This window comes from Ahaetulla prasina, chromosome 8, assembly GCF_028640845.1.
Source record: "Ahaetulla prasina isolate Xishuangbanna chromosome 8, ASM2864084v1, whole genome shotgun sequence".
Classification (NCBI taxonomy): domain Eukaryota; kingdom Metazoa; phylum Chordata; class Lepidosauria; order Squamata; family Colubridae; genus Ahaetulla; species Ahaetulla prasina.
The window spans coordinates 80,157,984-80,175,387 of record NC_080546.1 but is presented as its reverse complement, the minus strand read 5'-3'; the positions used below and the strand labels follow the sequence as shown (position 1 = coordinate 80,175,387).

The 17,404-nt window shown below is 41.3% G+C and overlaps 1 protein-coding gene across 2 annotated transcripts in view; it reads right to left on the bottom strand.

Moving 5' to 3' along the window:
- Positions 1 to 17,404, bottom strand: part of USP46 (ubiquitin specific peptidase 46) — a 48,557-nt gene that overhangs the window by 18,663 nt on the left and 12,490 nt on the right. The window contains exons 2-6 of one of the 2 annotated variants that reach the window (XM_058192607.1): positions 10,251 to 10,331; positions 7,436 to 7,649; positions 6,040 to 6,269; positions 3,783 to 3,859; positions 798 to 881 (exon numbers count right to left, since the gene is read on the bottom strand). In XM_058192607.1, the coding sequence (XP_058048590.1) occupies positions 798 to 881; positions 3,783 to 3,859; positions 6,040 to 6,269; positions 7,436 to 7,649; positions 10,251 to 10,331 (686 nt within the window). The remainder of the gene's footprint in view (positions 1 to 797; positions 882 to 3,782; positions 3,860 to 6,039; positions 6,270 to 7,435; positions 7,650 to 10,250; positions 10,332 to 17,404) is intronic. The other variant, XM_058192608.1, reaches the window with a different exon arrangement.

The following is a 17,404-nucleotide window of genomic DNA, read 5'->3' as shown; positions in this document are numbered from 1 at the left end:
CTGGTAGCAGATTCGGACAGTGAGGAGGAACAAGGGCCACTCCTGGAGTCTGGGGAAGGCTCTGACGAGTGCTCTGCATTGGAGGCAGAGAGAGAGCCAAGGCCGCATGACAGTTATCAGCTGCCTTTGGAGTCAGACATCAGTGAGGCAGACGAAAAGCTGGAGCCTGTTCCCAGTGTGCGCATGCGCAGAGTTGCCAGACGAAGGGAACAGCTAGGGAACAAGGATCGACTTGGGAGTAAGGCCACAGGTGGACGATGAATGGCCCCTCCCAGAGGGAATAAAAGAGGAGTGGAAGGGAAGTGGAGTTTGCAGGAGGCAATTAGTTCACCTAATTGGTTTGTGACTCTCCGAGACTCTTTGCCAAGTTTTGAAGATATGGGCCTGGCACCTCTCCAAGCCAGATAAGGTCTGTGACTGTAAATTCACCCTTGAAATGTGAATGACAGAAATTCATGCTGTCAATGACAATTCTGTCATTCCCATTGTTGAATGTGAATGACGGAAATTCACAGTAACTTAATAAAAAGGGATTTTTGTCGGGATAAGGAGTCTGCTTTGTGGTTGGGGAATGCCTAGGTCAGAACAGGATGTGAAGCGGTATATAAAGTCTAAGTGCTATTGCTATTATCTGAAGTGTTATTCCAACATACGTTGAAGAAACCATAGCAAAAATACTGGGCCTTCAGCAAGGACCTAAATGCAAAACGATTTCAGTTTGCTTTAATTGTTGCCTTAAAATCTATCCAAGAAGGCAACTGAAGCTGCACAGTGATAAGAGAATCCTTTTCACATACCGTTTCTGAGCCTCCTGTTTGCTGCAGCAAGTCTCACAGTAGTATTTCTGTTCGCTACACAACGTTTCGGTGTTGCTGAAGTCTCTGAGAAGTAACAGAGAGGTACCAATTGTTAGATGTCTTTGAATAGCACAGACATGGCTTTATATGTTCACTTATTTGATAAATAAGCTGGTATCCTTAAGGTTTATATTGACTGTTTCTCTATAATTATCATTAAGTGTTGTACCTTATGATTCTTGACGAATGTATCATAAAAGAAAAAGAAAATGTATCTTTTTCTTTTATGTACACTGAGAGCGTATGCACTAAAGACAAATTCCTTGTGTGTCCAATCACACTTGGCCAATAAAAATTCTATTCTATTCTATTCTATTCTATTCTATTCTATTCTATTCTATTCTATTCTATTCTATTCTATTCTACTCTATATACATAACAGCCACCTAATTTAGCATGGCCAGCAAGGCATAAAACAGAAATGCGGACATAAAAACAGTAAAAAGCCACACAAGATTCCAAATAAAAAAAATATTAGCATTTTCCCAATTTCTTTCTAACTTTTTTCTTTCTTTCTAACTTTTTCCCCCTTTCTTTCCTGGACTCCATTCATGCTTTTGTAAGGTTGCCCCATTGTTTTCCCACTGTCAAACTGTAAAAACCCTGGAGATGACATTGGGCAAGCGATGGGGGCAACATTACAAAAGCATGAATGGAGTCCAGGAGAGGGGGGAAAATGTTAGAAGGACAGTTAAATAGTCTGTACCTTATCTTCCTTGGTATATCAGAGGGGAATAATGACAGCATCTATCACCCCCAGTTTTCCAACTCAGCCTTCATAAAAGCTAGGTTTATTTTCCAAAAAGGCAATGTTAACTGGTGAATGGTAAGATCTGGGCAGCACAATGATCAGCTGTTTTTCCCCGTGATCCCCTGCACCCTGTAAATTTCAGGATTTTATGGTGAGTTTTGTTTTGTTTTGCTGCTTTGTCTTGGAGGTGGGTGAGGCTGGCAGAAGGCTTGCTTGTTTCTTTAAATCGCTTGAACCCTAGTTTAGGCTTCCACCAGTGTTTTTCAAACTTGGCAACTTTTAAGGCATCCATGTTTGAAGTCCAGGCCCCTTGAAAGTTGCCAAGTTTAAACACAGAAAAATTGTCAGAGTATATTTATCAACTGGAATAGGACAAGGTAGCAAGGTCAGCCAATGAATAGGCATAGCAACTAAGTCAGCCAATGGGAGCTGAGACAGACTGGAGCCAGGGCATGTCTTAGTCTGCAGCTTCTGAGTCTGTGGTGAGAAACGAAACTGAAACCAGAGTGTCTGAGCTCTGCTGAAATGAAACTAACTGTACTCTCCTGCCTTGTGTTTTGCTTGTAACTGCTAATACATTGAAGAAGAATCTATATTGATATTGTACATTTATCTTCATCTTTTATGTATATAAAGAAGTTAATAGATCCTGCTGCCTCAGTCTCCCTGTGGGTGCTTTCTGGATTTGATTTTTGCAACAAACTCTGATAAAAATTGTGAGATACACAAAGCGTTTATGGATACTTCAATCTGCAGCCAGACTGAGAAAAATCATCACACATCAGCGCTACCTAAGGACAGCGGGTTGAAGGAACCCACTGTATTTACAATTAACCCCAAAATAAAATACGGGCTTATCTGTTCTTTCAGATAAAGCCAGGTAACTTACCTGCCCAAGGAGCTAAAGAAACTATATGTAGTCCCTGACTTACAACAGTTCATTTAGTGACCGTTCAAAGTTACAACGGCACTGAAAAAAAATGACTTATGACCATTTTTCACACGTACAACCTTTGTAGCCTCCCCATGGTCACGTGATCAAAATTCCAACGCTTGGCAACTGGCTCCTATTTATGACGGTCGTAGTGTCACACGATCCCCTTTTACAACCTTCCGACAAGCAAAGTCAATGGGAAAGCCAGATTCACTTAACAGCCGTGTTACTAACTTAACAACCACAGTGATTCATTTAACAACTGTGGCAAGAAGGGTTGTAAAATGGGGCAAAACTCACTTTAACAACTATGTCACTTAGCAACCGAAATTTTGGGCTCAATTATGATCCAGGACTACCTGTAATCAAGCAAGAAATAAAACTGGGAAGAAAGAACACTAGTATTGCTCACGTTTCATTCCAACAATACTTACAAAAATGTTTAGCAGGACTTTTAACATGTCTCTTCTTGTACGAGTACTATTCTGGTAAATCTATATAAATTACCTACTGTATTTAATTCAATGGGATGTAAGGGATACTAAGAACTTTTTCATAATTAAGTTATGTGATAAATATGGTTTCTAAAGCTTGGGAGCAAATACTTTGTATTATGTAATAAAAGGCTTTTGGCCTGACAAATAATAGATGAGTTTCCCAGTTGGGTTTCTTTAGTATGTGTCTTTTTTTTTTTTTAATTTGCATTTATATCCCGCCCTTCTCCGAAGACTCAGGGCGGCTTACACTATGTTAGCAATAGTCTTCATTCTATTTGTATATTTATATACAAAGTCAACTTATTGTCCCCAACAATCTGGGTCCTCATTTTACCTACCTTATAAAGGATGGAAGGCTGAGTCAACCTTGGGCCTGGTGGGACTAGAACCTGCAGTAATTGCAGGCAGCTGCTGTTAATAACAGACTGCATTAGCAGTCTGAGCCACAGAGGCCCCTGTGAGGTCTTATTCTCAATCTATTTGATTCTGACTAATCCTGTTACAATCGATGGGACTTCTCTGAAGCAAATAACAGAGGCATTCAAAAACATTTGCCTTTTGCCAAATATGCTGTTATACCATTCATTCTCTGACTTACTTGCCTGCCAAGAAAAGCTTCAATGACGCTTCTTTGTTTGACTTTTGCTACTTCTACACCTATATAATTTTTTCTTTTTGTAACCCACTAATCTTTAATAACAGTAAAGCAAAAACGATGCCGGCCGTTGTGAAAATGCATTTACCTTAAACAGTGAGTTATGGATGTGTTCTGTTCTACATCAACAGAGAGATCAAGAAAATCTTCATCTTTGCTGCTAACCTGCCATAAAAAAACAAGATTTAATAGCATTTTAAAGCATTGCAACATTTTAATTTACCCTATTTTCATCCTGTCAATACACCAGGAAGGCCTCCCTGGATCTTAGAGAAACACTGAGGCAGCCAATTTCCCCAATCCAAATTATTGCCAAATGAATTTCTACAATCACAGATTTGCATTTAGAATAGAATAACAGAGTTGAAAGAGACCTGGGAGGTCTTCCAATCCAACCCGCTGCTCAGGCATTTGTGGTCCAATGCAGGGCTAACGTCTAATCATGGTTTGGATTTTGTAGCTATGATTGTGTATTCGACAAAACTCTAAGGCAGAATTTTATTTTATATTTTTATCGTTAGTTGTGAAAACTGTCTGGGTAACTTTTGGGTCATTCTCTCTCAACCTAACCCACCTCTCAGCATTGTTTCTGTGGGGAAAATACGAAGAGGAAATATTAAGAATGTTTGCCACCTTGTTCTATTTTAAAAAAGGTGGGATAAAGATGACAACGATTATCATCATCATCCATAGACGTTCACATCTAGCTACCGTGACCATTTTTCTTGGGAAAAAATAAAGGACAAATCTGAAAAATCTGAAAGATATCCATAAGGATAAAAAAAAAAAAGTAAATTTAAAACACACCCCAAAGTCTAGGGCAGGTTTTAAACCATTTGACCCAATTAACTCTTTTCCCAGTCTCCAATACGAGTATTCCTCAGCTTATGGCCTGTTGCTTAGCAACCATCCAAAATTACCAGGGCTGATTCTGACCTGGATTTGAATTTCTGATGGCTGATTCCCTCCCCCCCCCGCCTCTTCCCCGAGTCATGTGGTTACATTTTGGTCATTCGATAACCAGTCTACATTTGTGGTGATTCCAGTATCCCGCAGTCCCATGATTCTGATTTATGTTATTTTTTTTAGCCAGAAATGGGCATATACTTTTGTTTGCCAGCAAAAATATGCCCATTATAGCTAATGGGTTCAGTTAATGACTGCAGTGTTACCTGTTTACCTACTGGCATGACATACAACTGTAATTCCAGCCTCAATTATGGTTGTAATCCGAGGACTATCTCTAATTTCTTCTCCCCCCCACCAAATAACATCCAGACTCTGTCGTTTACAGAAGCACAAGTCCCAAACTGGATCTTTGATCCACAAACCAGCAATCACAGATTGCTCAATTACCCCTGGGGGTATGTCGAAATCAGCTCCCAGTTTAAGAAAAACTGGTCTAGGGAATGTCAAGAAATTAATTCATTAATGCATTAAAGTTTCACACCTGCTACTATTATATTCAGTCCAATTCTCGCGGGAAGACAAATAATTCTAACTTAATTCTGCACCTGACATACTGAAAGGAGGCGATTGTCAAGCACCAGAGAAATCAGAAGAATCAGGGAGTTTAAATGAGATTTATGTCAGTTTTGGAAGCCATATTAGGCCGGAAGCTTCCATGCTGCCACCTTCTCATGTGTGGGAAAGTAGGAGGGGGCGAATTTAGTAGAGGGGTTGTCTTTAGACATCATAGCATTCTTCCTGTCAATCAAGGTCAGGCCGATCCTGCATCTGGAGAAGGAGTGATCCGAGTGCTGTCTCGAGATGGGACGGATGGCGATTGGAGAATGTGATCGACTGAGTAGGTCCTGGCCTCCATCACCCTGAGGCACCCATGCATTTCCCCTTAACGACCCATATAATTGTTTAATAAGGGCAACTGAGTCATTGAGCAAAGTGGTCACATGAGTGTCTCACATAACAATGACTTCACTCAACAACCAAAATTCTAGTTTTGGTTGCGGTCCTAAGTCCAGAAATTCCTGCCGGTGTTTGCATATGAAATGTATGTACATGTGCTCTTTGTACAGGTTTGCATATTTAAATTATGTACCCGTGCCTGCTTTTTTCATAGAAATTTGTATATTAAAATTATGCACTTTGCTCTTTGCATATATAAAGAAGCTAGACTGAGAGATTGGCAGTCCCTTTAAAAAATAATTTTCACAATAAACGGGGACAGATAAATGGCCCCAAACACACACTTAATAAATAAACATTGTCTTTACCACCTAAGACCATCATTTCAATGACTTTATAAATGTAGAGATTTCTTTGACTATGCAAGGGTTATCCAGCTGTTTACAGGTAATTCTTGTTTCAATCCTGCCAATGCTTACAGTTTCACAGTTCAAACATCTCGTTTCATTGGTCAAGGTTCCTTGAAAAATCTCGTGCACCCAGGTGAGCTCCTGTTTGTTGTTCTCTTCTGCTTCGTTCATGTTTCCATTTTTCAGTTTGCCGTTTTGTTTTTCCTGCTTTTTCTCCTCTTGCAGAATGTCGGCCACCGTGTTCAGCAAGTAATTCAAAAATTCGTGAGCATCCTGCTGCATGTAGTTGTCAAAAAGATCTATTTAAAAAAGAAAAGAAAAGAAAAGGATGTTATCTTTATTTATTTTATGTAAAAGACGGCTAGAGCCGTCCATTCTGTAGTGCAAACAATTCTGGCCTGCTAACAACAAATGAAACCAGTACAGAAAGAAAAGAATTATAAAACATCAAATTAAGAAAAACCAGATGCCCAAAACTATACCTATTTATCTCTTTAGTCCCCAGGCTTTAATTTATAATCCTAGGGCTAGTTCCTCTGTCTGTGACGGGCATTGGCAGTCAGAATGGTTAGCAAACATGAGGATCCTAACAGCTGTCGCTTCGTGGCTGACCATGGATCCTGGACAGGATTCCTTGAGATCTCATGATCATTCCAGGTAGTCCCTTGAGTGAAGCAATTCCTGGATGAAGGACATTTTTCATCCCAGAAGAAAGAAATGTCTTAAGCCACCTTATTGAGCAGTGGCAGCACAGTGGTTACAGTGCAGTACTGCAGGCTATTTCTGCTGACTGCCGGCTGCTCTGCAATTTGGCAGTTCAAATCTCACCAGGCTCAAGGTTGACTCAGCCTTCCATCCTTCCGAGGTGGTTAAAATGAGGACCTAGATTGTTGGGGGCAAAATACTGTATTTTTTGGACTATAAGACGCACCAGAGTATAAGATGCACCTTAGTTTTTGGGGAGGAAAATAAGAAAAAAGCTGAATGGCAGCTGGATTGGCCTCTCAGAATACCCCCAATCAGCTTTTCCCAGAGGTGAATTTTAGCAACAGGTTCGTTGGTTGTGAGCTCTGTGCCTTGCTTTCTTTTTCAGCCTCTGAAGCATCCGTTTCAGAGGCTTTTTTTTCTGAAGCTTCGTTTCGGAGGCTTTTTTTCTGAAGCTTTTTTTTTGGAGGCTTTTTTTCTGAAACGTCCGTTTTGGAGGCTTTTTTCAGCCTCTGAAACCTCCGTTTTGGAGGCTTTTTTCAGCCTCTGAAACCTCCGTCGGGCGGGGCTACATTCAGAGTATAAGACACACCCAGATTTTCACCCTCTTTTTTGGGGGAAAAAGGTGCGTCTTATACTCCAAAAAATACAGTACATATGGTATAGGTAAACTATATGACATATATCAGACTGCCCCCTGAAAAAGTAATCGGGGTAGGTCCATTCACCATCGGCTTGAATAGCTTGGATCTACACATACCATTCTCCTTCCGTAGCCTTGAGATGAATTTTTTGGGAGGAATCACCCCAACTTTTTTCTTCTGTGTAGCAATGCTGTGGAAAAGATCTGCTAGACACGTCAGGAGGTTTTCTTTTTTTTTCTGCTGGGCCTTATATGCCAGCACATTTTCCCGAAATGGCCGGCAGAAGTACAGAGCTTGCAGGACGGAATTACAGTAACACGTGTTGCCAAACTGCAAACAAGCATAGAGATAAGCAACGGATGAAAAAAAAAACCCAGCTAATGCAACATCTGTGTTGTGTCTGCAGGCCCTGAACCTGGCCTCCTGACAGAGAGTGATTCAGAGAGTGAGGGGGAAGAGCAAACAGGGCTTCCCTCTGCAGGACCTTCCTCTCTGGCTCCGCTCCAGGTTCCAGAGGCAGGCCAGGTGGAGGAGGAGGAGCTGACAGGGCCTCTTTCCCCCGACCCCTCCTTCTCCCTGGCCACGCCCCAAGAGCCAGCTAAGGAGGATCAATCTTGGCTAGATGCAAGGCAGCGACGCCGAGGGAAACCTGCGCAGCAAAGGAGCGTGCTGAGTCACGGAGCCACACCCCATAGGGTATAAAAGTGGGTGGAGCTGCCATTGGGCTTCATGACGGACAAAAACTGACTTTTGGAAACTTTGGCTGCTTTATTGCGAGACTAAGGAATTGGCTTTTGGATTTCTGTTTATTTCTGAACTCTAGGTTGCTCCAACAACGGACGGCAGTTGCACTGAAGAGATAGGAGGACTTGGCAGGCAATCGCAGGTTCGTTGCCAGAACTGATATCTGTAGTAGCAATAAATTGCTGGCAAATATAGTCAGCTCGCGTGTTTTTCGGGTTGTGGTTGAGGGGGACAGAACAATCTGCTTCTTAATCCAACTTGCTCTTTATTCTCCTACCATTCCTAATCATTACTCAAGCAACCAATCAGTGAATTAATTGAGATTACAAGTGTCTCAATTGCCATCTGATTTGGGATTAAATGGCCATTACCGTATTTTCCAGAGTAAAAGACACACTTCCCCTCCCAAAAGAGGGTGAAAATTTAGGTGCGTCTTATACACCGAATGTAGCCTCGCCCACCCGCCGGCCCTCACCCTTTGGCCTCTGCCTCCCAACAATTTGCCTCCTTGCAGCAAACAGCCCGTTTCAGTTTCAGCTTGAGCACAGCAGCTGATTGTCAGCTGGATCGGCCTCCCAGCCATCAGCTGTTTCAGGCTGCAGGGATTGCCATTGCCTATTGCTGCCTCTGCGCACCCCATTTTTGACTTCTGCTGTTTGCTGCAAGGAGGCAAATTGCTGGGAGGCAGATTTTTTTTTCTGGTGCTAATCAGGAGGTGCTGAAACTGAAACAGACTGTTTGCTGCAAAGAGGCAAATTGCTGGGAGGCAGAGGCAGATATTTTTTTCTTGTTTTCCTCCCCCCAAAAAGTTAGGTGCGTCTTATAGTACAGAGAGTCTTATACTCCGAAAAATACGGGTAAGTTTGATTTGGCAATCAAATGGCAATTCAGTTGCTCTCCATTTTGATTCAAAGGGGTTCTTAATGAATCGGTAAATGACTTTGGTGTCCTTTCAGACCTTCACATTAAGTACAGTACGTCTATGGGGATTCTCAGTCATCCAGGTCATGGTTGTCCCAAAGGTGCTTTTTTTTCAAGAGGACAATCTTGTTTTTCCTTTTGAAGACAGTTCTCTTCTCATCCAAGAAGCTTCTTCAGCTCTGACTGGATGGTGGGGAATGGAAGGATTTATACTCCTTGCAGACAGCTGGTCATTTGCATTCTATTAGAGAGTGGTGGAGGCCACTTGGAGGTTTATCTCGAGCAGTGCGAAAGAAATTTCCTTCCATTCCCCACCATCCAGTCAGAGTTGAAGAAGCTTCTTGGATGAGAAGCGAGATGTCTTCAAAGAAAAACAAGAAAGCCCAGCTTCCATACACATCTATGTCCACTATCGTAATTGCACTGAGCCACATTTAGTCAAAACCCCTTTACAACTTCGTAAAAGATTCTTTAACTTTCAGGCTGTCGCCCATACCTGCAAATTTACGCTTTTCATGAAAAGATACTCTCTCAAATGTCAATGTTCCCCAGCCCAGGTTCTTTCAGTTATGCTGTCTACTACCCTCAGCTGCAGTAGTGAAATCCAATTTTTTTTTTACTACCGGTTCTGTGGGCGTGGCTTGATAGGGGTGGCTTGGTGGGCATGGCAGGGAAAAGATACTGCAAAATCTCCATTCCCACCCCACTCCTGGGGGAAGGATACTACAAAATCTCCATTCCCACCCCACTCCTGGGAGGATACTGCAAAATCTCCATTCCCACCCCACTCCATGCTGCAAAATCTCCATTCCCACCCCACTCCTGGGAGGATACTGCAAAATCTCCATTCCCACCCCACTCCTGGGAGGATACTGCAAAATCTCCATTCCCACCCCACTCCATGCTGCAAAATCTCCATTCCTACCCAGCTCCTGTGGGAAGGATACTGCTTAATCTCCATTCCCATCCCGCTCCTGGGGGAAGGATACTGCAAAATCTCCATTCCCACCCCACTCCTGGGGGAAGGATACTGCAAAATCTCCATTCCCACCCCACTCTGGGGCCAGCCAGAGGTGGTATTTGCCGGTTCTGGGAACTACTCAAAATTTCCGCTACCGGTTCTCCAGAACCTGTCAGAACCTGCTGGATTTCACCCCTGCTCAGCTGGCTTGGCTAAAGGATTTCTACTAAGGAAGTGAGGGGCTGATACCTAATTATCTGCAGGGTGCCATGTTAGGGAAGGCAGAATGGAGTGATAATACTTACGTTGACCAGTCCAAAGTAGTGTTCATTAAGTGGAAATTGCTCTGGCCCAATGTCTTTTTCCAGAGCGGAGGCATTGGTGCCCTGGGGAAAAAGAAAGAGGCCATTATTCTCCCACAAATTCAAATTCAAATAGAATCAGAGAGGGACAAATGTGTTCCAGAAAGGGCAGTTTTCTTGCTTCACAAAAAATGGCACATTATGGTTCTCACAGACAGTGCTTCAGAGAGCTGTGCTCACACCCTCCCTCTACTCCACTGGTGGCTCAAGGAGCTGCTGATCCAGTTTTACAGAGGAATTATTGAGTCTGTCATCTGCACCTCTATAACTGTCTGGTTTGGTTCTGCAACCTAACAAGACAGACACGGACTTCAGAGGATCATTAGAACTGCAGAAAAAACAATGACTACCAACCTGCCTTCCATTGAGGACCTGTATACTGCACAAGTCAAAAAGAGGGCTATGAAAATATTTATAGACCCCTCGCATCCTGGACATAAACTGTTTCAACTCCTACCCTCAAAACGATGCTATAGAGCACTGCACACCAGAACAACTAGACACAAGAACAGTTTTTTCCTGTCACTCTGCTAAACAAATAATTCCCTCAACACTGTCGAACTATTTACTAAATCTGCACTACTATTAATCTTCTCATGGTTCCCATCACCCATTTCCTCCCATTTATGACTGTATGACTGTAACTTTGTTGCTTGTATTCTTACATTTTATATTGATATTGATTGTTTCCTGATTGCTTATTTGTACCCTATGACTATCATTAAGTGTTATACCTTATGATTCTTGGTGAACGTATCTTTTCTTTTATGTACACTGAGAGCATATGTACCAAGACAAATTCCTTGTGTGTCCAATCACACTTGGCCAATAAAAAATTCTGTTCTGTTCTGTTCCGTTCCGTTCTAAGGTTGCTGCAAAAGTTATTAATGCTCTCATCCTTTTGATGCTCCAAAATATGGTCTTCAAAAAACTCACCAAGGGGCGTTTTATCTACATCCTAACCATTAAGTGCCTGGGAATGCCAGCAATTGTAAATTAGAAGGAGAGCATGAGATCCATTCTTCGGGAAGAAAGACTCAGTTCTACAGAGGAATTATTGAGTCTGTCATTTGCACCTCTATAACTGTTTGGTTCGGTTCTGCAACCCAGCAAGAAAGACAAAGTCTTCAGAGGATAATTAGAACTGCAGAAAAAATAATTGCTACCAACCTGCCTTCCATTGAGGACCTGTATACTGCACGAATCAAGAAGAGGGCCGTGAAAATATTTACAGACCCCTCGCATCCTGGGCATAAACTGTTTCAACTCCTACCCTCAAAACGACGCTATAGAGCACTGCACACCAGAACAACTAGACACAAGAACAGTTTTTTCCCCTAACACCATCACTCTGCTAAACAATTCCCTCAACACTGTCAAACTATTTACTAAATCTGCACTACTATTAATCTTCTCATTGTTCCTACCACCCATCTCCTCCCACTTATGACTGTAACTTTGTTGCTTGTATCCTTACAATTTATATTGATATTGTTTCCTGATTGCTTATTTGTACCCTATGACTAACATTAAGTGTTGTACCTTATGATTCTTGACGAAGGTATATTTTCTTTTATGTACACTGAGAGCATATGCACCAAGACAAATTCCTTGTGTGTCCAATCACACTTGGCCAATAAAAAATTCTCTTCCCTTCCCTTCCCTTCCCTTCCCTTCCCTTCCCTTCCCTTCCCTTCTACTCTACTCTACTCTACTCTACTCTATTCTACTCTATTCTACTCTATTCTATTCTATTCTATTCTATTCTATTCTAGGTTGCTGCAAAAGTTATGAATGCTCTCATCCTTTTGATGCCCCAAAATATGGTCTTCAAAAAACTCCCCAAGGGGCATTTTATCCACATCCTATTCATAAAGCGCACAGGAATGCCAGCAATTGTAAATTAGAAGGAGAGCACGAGATCCATTCTTTTGGGAGAAAGAAACTGGAATCAATCGCTAAGGAAGATGGTTTATTTGCCTGCCCTCCCCATTACCAAATCCATTAACCGGCCATCAATCATTTCCTAGACTAGCCTACAAAAATAAACACTCCTCTAGTTTTACTGATGCTATCCAGGTTTATTTAGTTTTGTAATCTTATCAAATTGTTTCCTATCTACTATTTTAGTTTGTCTTAAGTTTGCAAGAGCAGAGAAAGGGGAACGGGATGTTTTTACTTGCTTAGATTAAGAGAAATTCTGATTCTCTCCCCCTCCCCCAATTAAAAGAATGTTTTCAGAAGAGTTGAATGGCAGAATGAGTGTGAAACCAGATAATTGCAGAAAAAGGGCCCAGCCTTTAAAAAATAAAACCAACTTGCATATAGATGGGAGCTCCTAATACAATGTCATGTATCAATTTAAATTTCAGCTTGCTGTCAAACATTATCTGTCAGATCAAGGCTACCCAAGCTTTTAAATGTATCATTATTTGCAAACAGGAACATCCATAAGATAAAGGTAAAGGTTCCCCTCGCACATATGTGCTAGTCGTTCCCGACTCTAGGGGGCGGTGCTCATCTCTGTTTCAAAGCCGAAGAGCCAGCGCTGTCCGCAGACGTCTCCGTGGTCATGTGACCGGGATGACTAAACGCCAAAGGTGCACGGAACGCTGTTCCCTTCCCACCAAAGGTGGTCCCTATTTTTCTACTTGCATTTTTTTACCTGCTTTCAAGCTGCTAGGTTGGCAGAAGCTGGGACAAGTAACGGGAGCTCACCCCGTTCCGCGGCACTACGGATTTGAACCGCTGAACTGCCGATCTTTCAATCAACAAGCTCAGTGTCTTAGCCACTGAGCCACTGCGTCTCTTTCAGAACATCCATAAGGGAGGGTAAAAATAAAAATTAAGAAGATGGCACATTAAAAATGCTGGATAGAAGTTCAATTGCAATTCTCTGGCCAGGATCTTGACTTTCTGCACCTGCTGGGCTCCCGTGCTTGTAGCAGTTCCAATAAAATAGCTTTCACAGTTTAACTTCAAGCCACATAATGGCTTTTCATTCTGTTGAGCTTCCCCAACCCCCACTCCAGCATGCTGGAAGTCACACCTGGCCTCATGCAGAAAGTAAGGAAGATGACCTTGATAGATTGATGCCTATCCATTGCCAAAGTGAGGAGTCAAGACATAAAAAAACGGATAGTATTTTTGAAGAGGGTCAAACAGGCACCTTCCTAATTGGCTGAGCTAGCATTAGAAGGAGGATGAGCAGTGGGGAAATCCGAACCGGTTGCTACCGGTTTGCTGGCTGCGCATGCGCAGTGCGCGCCAAACATGTGCTGTGTGCGCATGTGCAGTGCGCACGAAAAGGAGGCTTGGGAAGGTAAGTAGAACAATTGGTGGGGGGAAGAGAATCAGCTGTTGCGTGTGATTTAGCTTTGCTAGAAAGCAGGATTTCCTGCTTTCTAGCAAAGCTAAACCCCTCTGCACAGCTGATCATCATACTGGTTCAGAGGAAACGGTCGCTTTTTTTTTAAATTACCGGTTTACCCAAAACTGGTAGTTTTTATCACTACCGGTTCGCCCGAACCGGAGCAAACTAGTAGCATGTCACCCCGAGGATGAGGTACAATACAATCAAGCTTCCAAGATTCTGTTATTATAGCCACTCAGTAAAAGTAATTTTAGCCACTTGTGGAGTTGATTTCTGAGCCTGGTTCTACCTCAAAGAGCTGACATCATACCAAAACAGCCCACTGTGGATATTCTTTATAGGCTTGACTTCATATAAGGTTATCATAGCTGAGTTGCCATGTTCCACATGACCACTAGTTGGCATGAAACTGAGAAATAAAGCAACTGAGAAATAAAGCAGATTATTTGTAGATTTTTCAGTTCTGGTCCTGATTTTATTAATTCGTGCAAAAAGATCACCCAAACTGATTATAACAATGACGTAACACAGTCGCCAAAATGATTCAATCTGTAAAAGATATCACGTTCCTGTCAATTAAGTTAAATTTAATTGATGGGAACGTAAGACTTGAAAATGTAGTCAAGAATGAGTACGTTAAAATATTGTAGGATTTCCAAATATAAACAGGTAAGTTATTGGCCGCCAGATTTAACTGTAGTTGAGAAGGAGAAAGTATGGATAATTTGATTCAGCCATACCAGGAAATAGTAGAATAAAAGACTTGGGGTAGATCCCAAAATATCAAGAGCTGAGAAATTGAAAGATTGAAAGATGATGGCATAAACTGGCTGTGGTGATCCTAATGGTTATCAGCACTCTAGGTGCCATACAGAGGTGAAATCCCTCCGGTTCTATCCGGCTCGCCGAACCGGTAGTGCCGGGAGGCTCCGTCCACCTGCCGGGACGTGATTACATCCCGTTTTTTTACTATCTCTGCATGCACAGAAGAGGCATGTGTGAACGTAGAGTGTGCATGCTCCCGTTCCCAAACTGGTAGCAAAGGTAAGTGGATTTCACTGCTGGTGCCATACCAAAAACTCTTGGACATCACTTAAATAATCTGTACATTGATAAAATTTCCATCTGTCAATTAAGTTAAATTTAATTGATGGGAACGTAAGACTTGAAAATGTAGTCAAGAATGAGTACGTTAAAATATTGTAGGATTTCCAAATATAAACAGGTAAGTTATTGGCCGCCAGATTTAACTGTAGTTGAGAAGGAGAAAGTATGGATAATTTGATTCAGCCATACCAGGAAATAGTAGAATAAAAGACTTGGGGTAGATCCCAAAATATCAAGAGCTGAGAAATTGAAAGATTGAAAGATGATGGCATAAACTGGCTGTGGTGATCCTAATGGTTATCAGCACTCTAGGTGCCATACAGAGGTGAAATCCCTCCGGTTCTATCCGGCTCGCCGAACCGGTAGTGCCGGGAGGCTCCGTCCACCTGCCGGGACGTGATTACATCCCGTTTTTTTACTATCTCTGCATGCACAGAAGAGGCATGTGTGAACGTAGAGTGTGCATGCTCCCGTTCCCAAACTGGTAGCAAAGGTAAGTGGATTTCACTGCTGGTGCCATACCAAAAACTCTTGGACATCACTTAAATAATCTGTACATTGATAAAATTTCCATCTGTCAATTACAAAAGGCCAAATCCACACACATATTTTGCTAATACATGATGGCATCCGAGGTTCTTGGAAGATCTCAATGCATATGAAGGCCAAAACCAGCTAAAGAACTGGCATATATAAGTTTCTAAATAATAATAATAATTAGTAATAATAATAATAAATACCCATTGTCATTGTGGCATTTGATACTATGTACAAGAATTTTATAAGATACATCAACAAATTGCGATTTTTTTGGAACGGCAAAAAACGGCACTACTTGGAACATCGTACATCTTAAGAAGGTACTTGGTTGATACCTAGGATGCTGGCAGCAACCATTACACCAGTCAATGGTATTTGTGATGCCTTTTTGAATGTTCAGTTGACTGAGTTTCATGTTTAATGAATAAAGATAACAACAACAACAACAACAACATGTGAACCAAAGTACAGAAAAATTGCTGCAGGCTGTGAAAACAGAGAACATTATAAAAACAACAGAAACAAAGACAGAATATAAGGAAAAACAGCTAGATGACAGATTAAATAGATGGAAAACCAAAGCTTTGCATAGACAGCACTTGAAAAACATTGAAGGAAAATGTGATGACAACTTGACATGGGCATGGCTTAAGATGGGAACCATCAAGAAAGAAACGAAAGGTTTAATATTCGCTGCTCAAGAACAAGCACTAAAAACTAATGCCATGAAAGCAAAGATACAAAAATCCACCGACAATCCAAACTGCCGACTTTGCAACAACAAAGTTGAAACTGTTTCACATTTAATATGTGAATGCAGCAAAATTGCACAAACTGATTACAAAGCTAGACACAACCGAGTTGCTAAATTAATCCACTGGTCATTATGTAAAAAATACGATTTACCTGTATCCAAAAAGTCATGGAAGCATAAAGTAGAAAAAGTTATAGAAAATGAGAAGGTGAAGATTTTGTGGGACTTCCAAATACAGACGGATCGTTACTTGGAACACAACATACCAGGTATCACAGTTGTCGAAAACCGAAATGTACAATTTATTGACATCGCACTACCAGGAGATGCCAGAGTCGAAGAAAAAGAACTGGAAAAAAAATCATGAAATATCACGACCTGGCCATCGAAACTACACGGCTATGGATGAAACATGTAACAGTGATACCCATTGTCATCGAACACTTGGTACCATGTCCAAGAATTTTATAAGATACATCAACAAATTGCAGCTTCCTGCAATAACACCAGCGGAACAGCAAAAAACTGCGCTACTTGGAACATCGTACATCTTAAGAAGGTACTTGGTTGATACCTAGGACGCTGGCAGCAACCCATATCAACCAGTAGCACCAGTCAATGCTATTTGTGATGGCTTTTTGAATGTTCAATTGATTGAGTTTCATGTTTAATGAATAAAGATGATGATAATAATAATAATAATAATAACAACAACAACAATAATAACAATAATAATAATAATAATTTAAAAACAGCAGCTAATGCAGTTAAACTAACTGCCATTGATAGAAATTTCTGCTGCATTTATTACAATGATCCACCTTCAAAAGTACCACAGTTCATCTCTATGGCATAATTGCTGTCATTGCTTTGTGACGATTTTGATCTGGAAGACATACAATCATCAGCTATGGACAATATTTAATGGATCCAATTATACCGTCAACAAAATTAAGTTTTATAGCAACTCCCCTGGAAATTTTTATCTATCCTAAGAGCCGAATCCCAAGTTAGCAATGTTTTCTCCCATTTATATCACTAGCTAACTTAAACTATACCAAGATCTAAGTCAACTTATCTTCTTGTTTGTTCCTTTTTTTATTATTGTAGCTTTATGGCACTGTAGCTATTTCAGCTTATTATTTCATTCGTTTTCATCACTTGCGCATTATTCCTTTAAGTGTTTCCTTTCTGGGTGCCCCTCTTCTTTTGAATGGCTATATTACACAACACCACATACCACACACACACACAAATATCTCCCAGAGATTTGATTGTTAATTTTGAAAACACATTTTTCACTCTTGTGGCACTATAATGCAG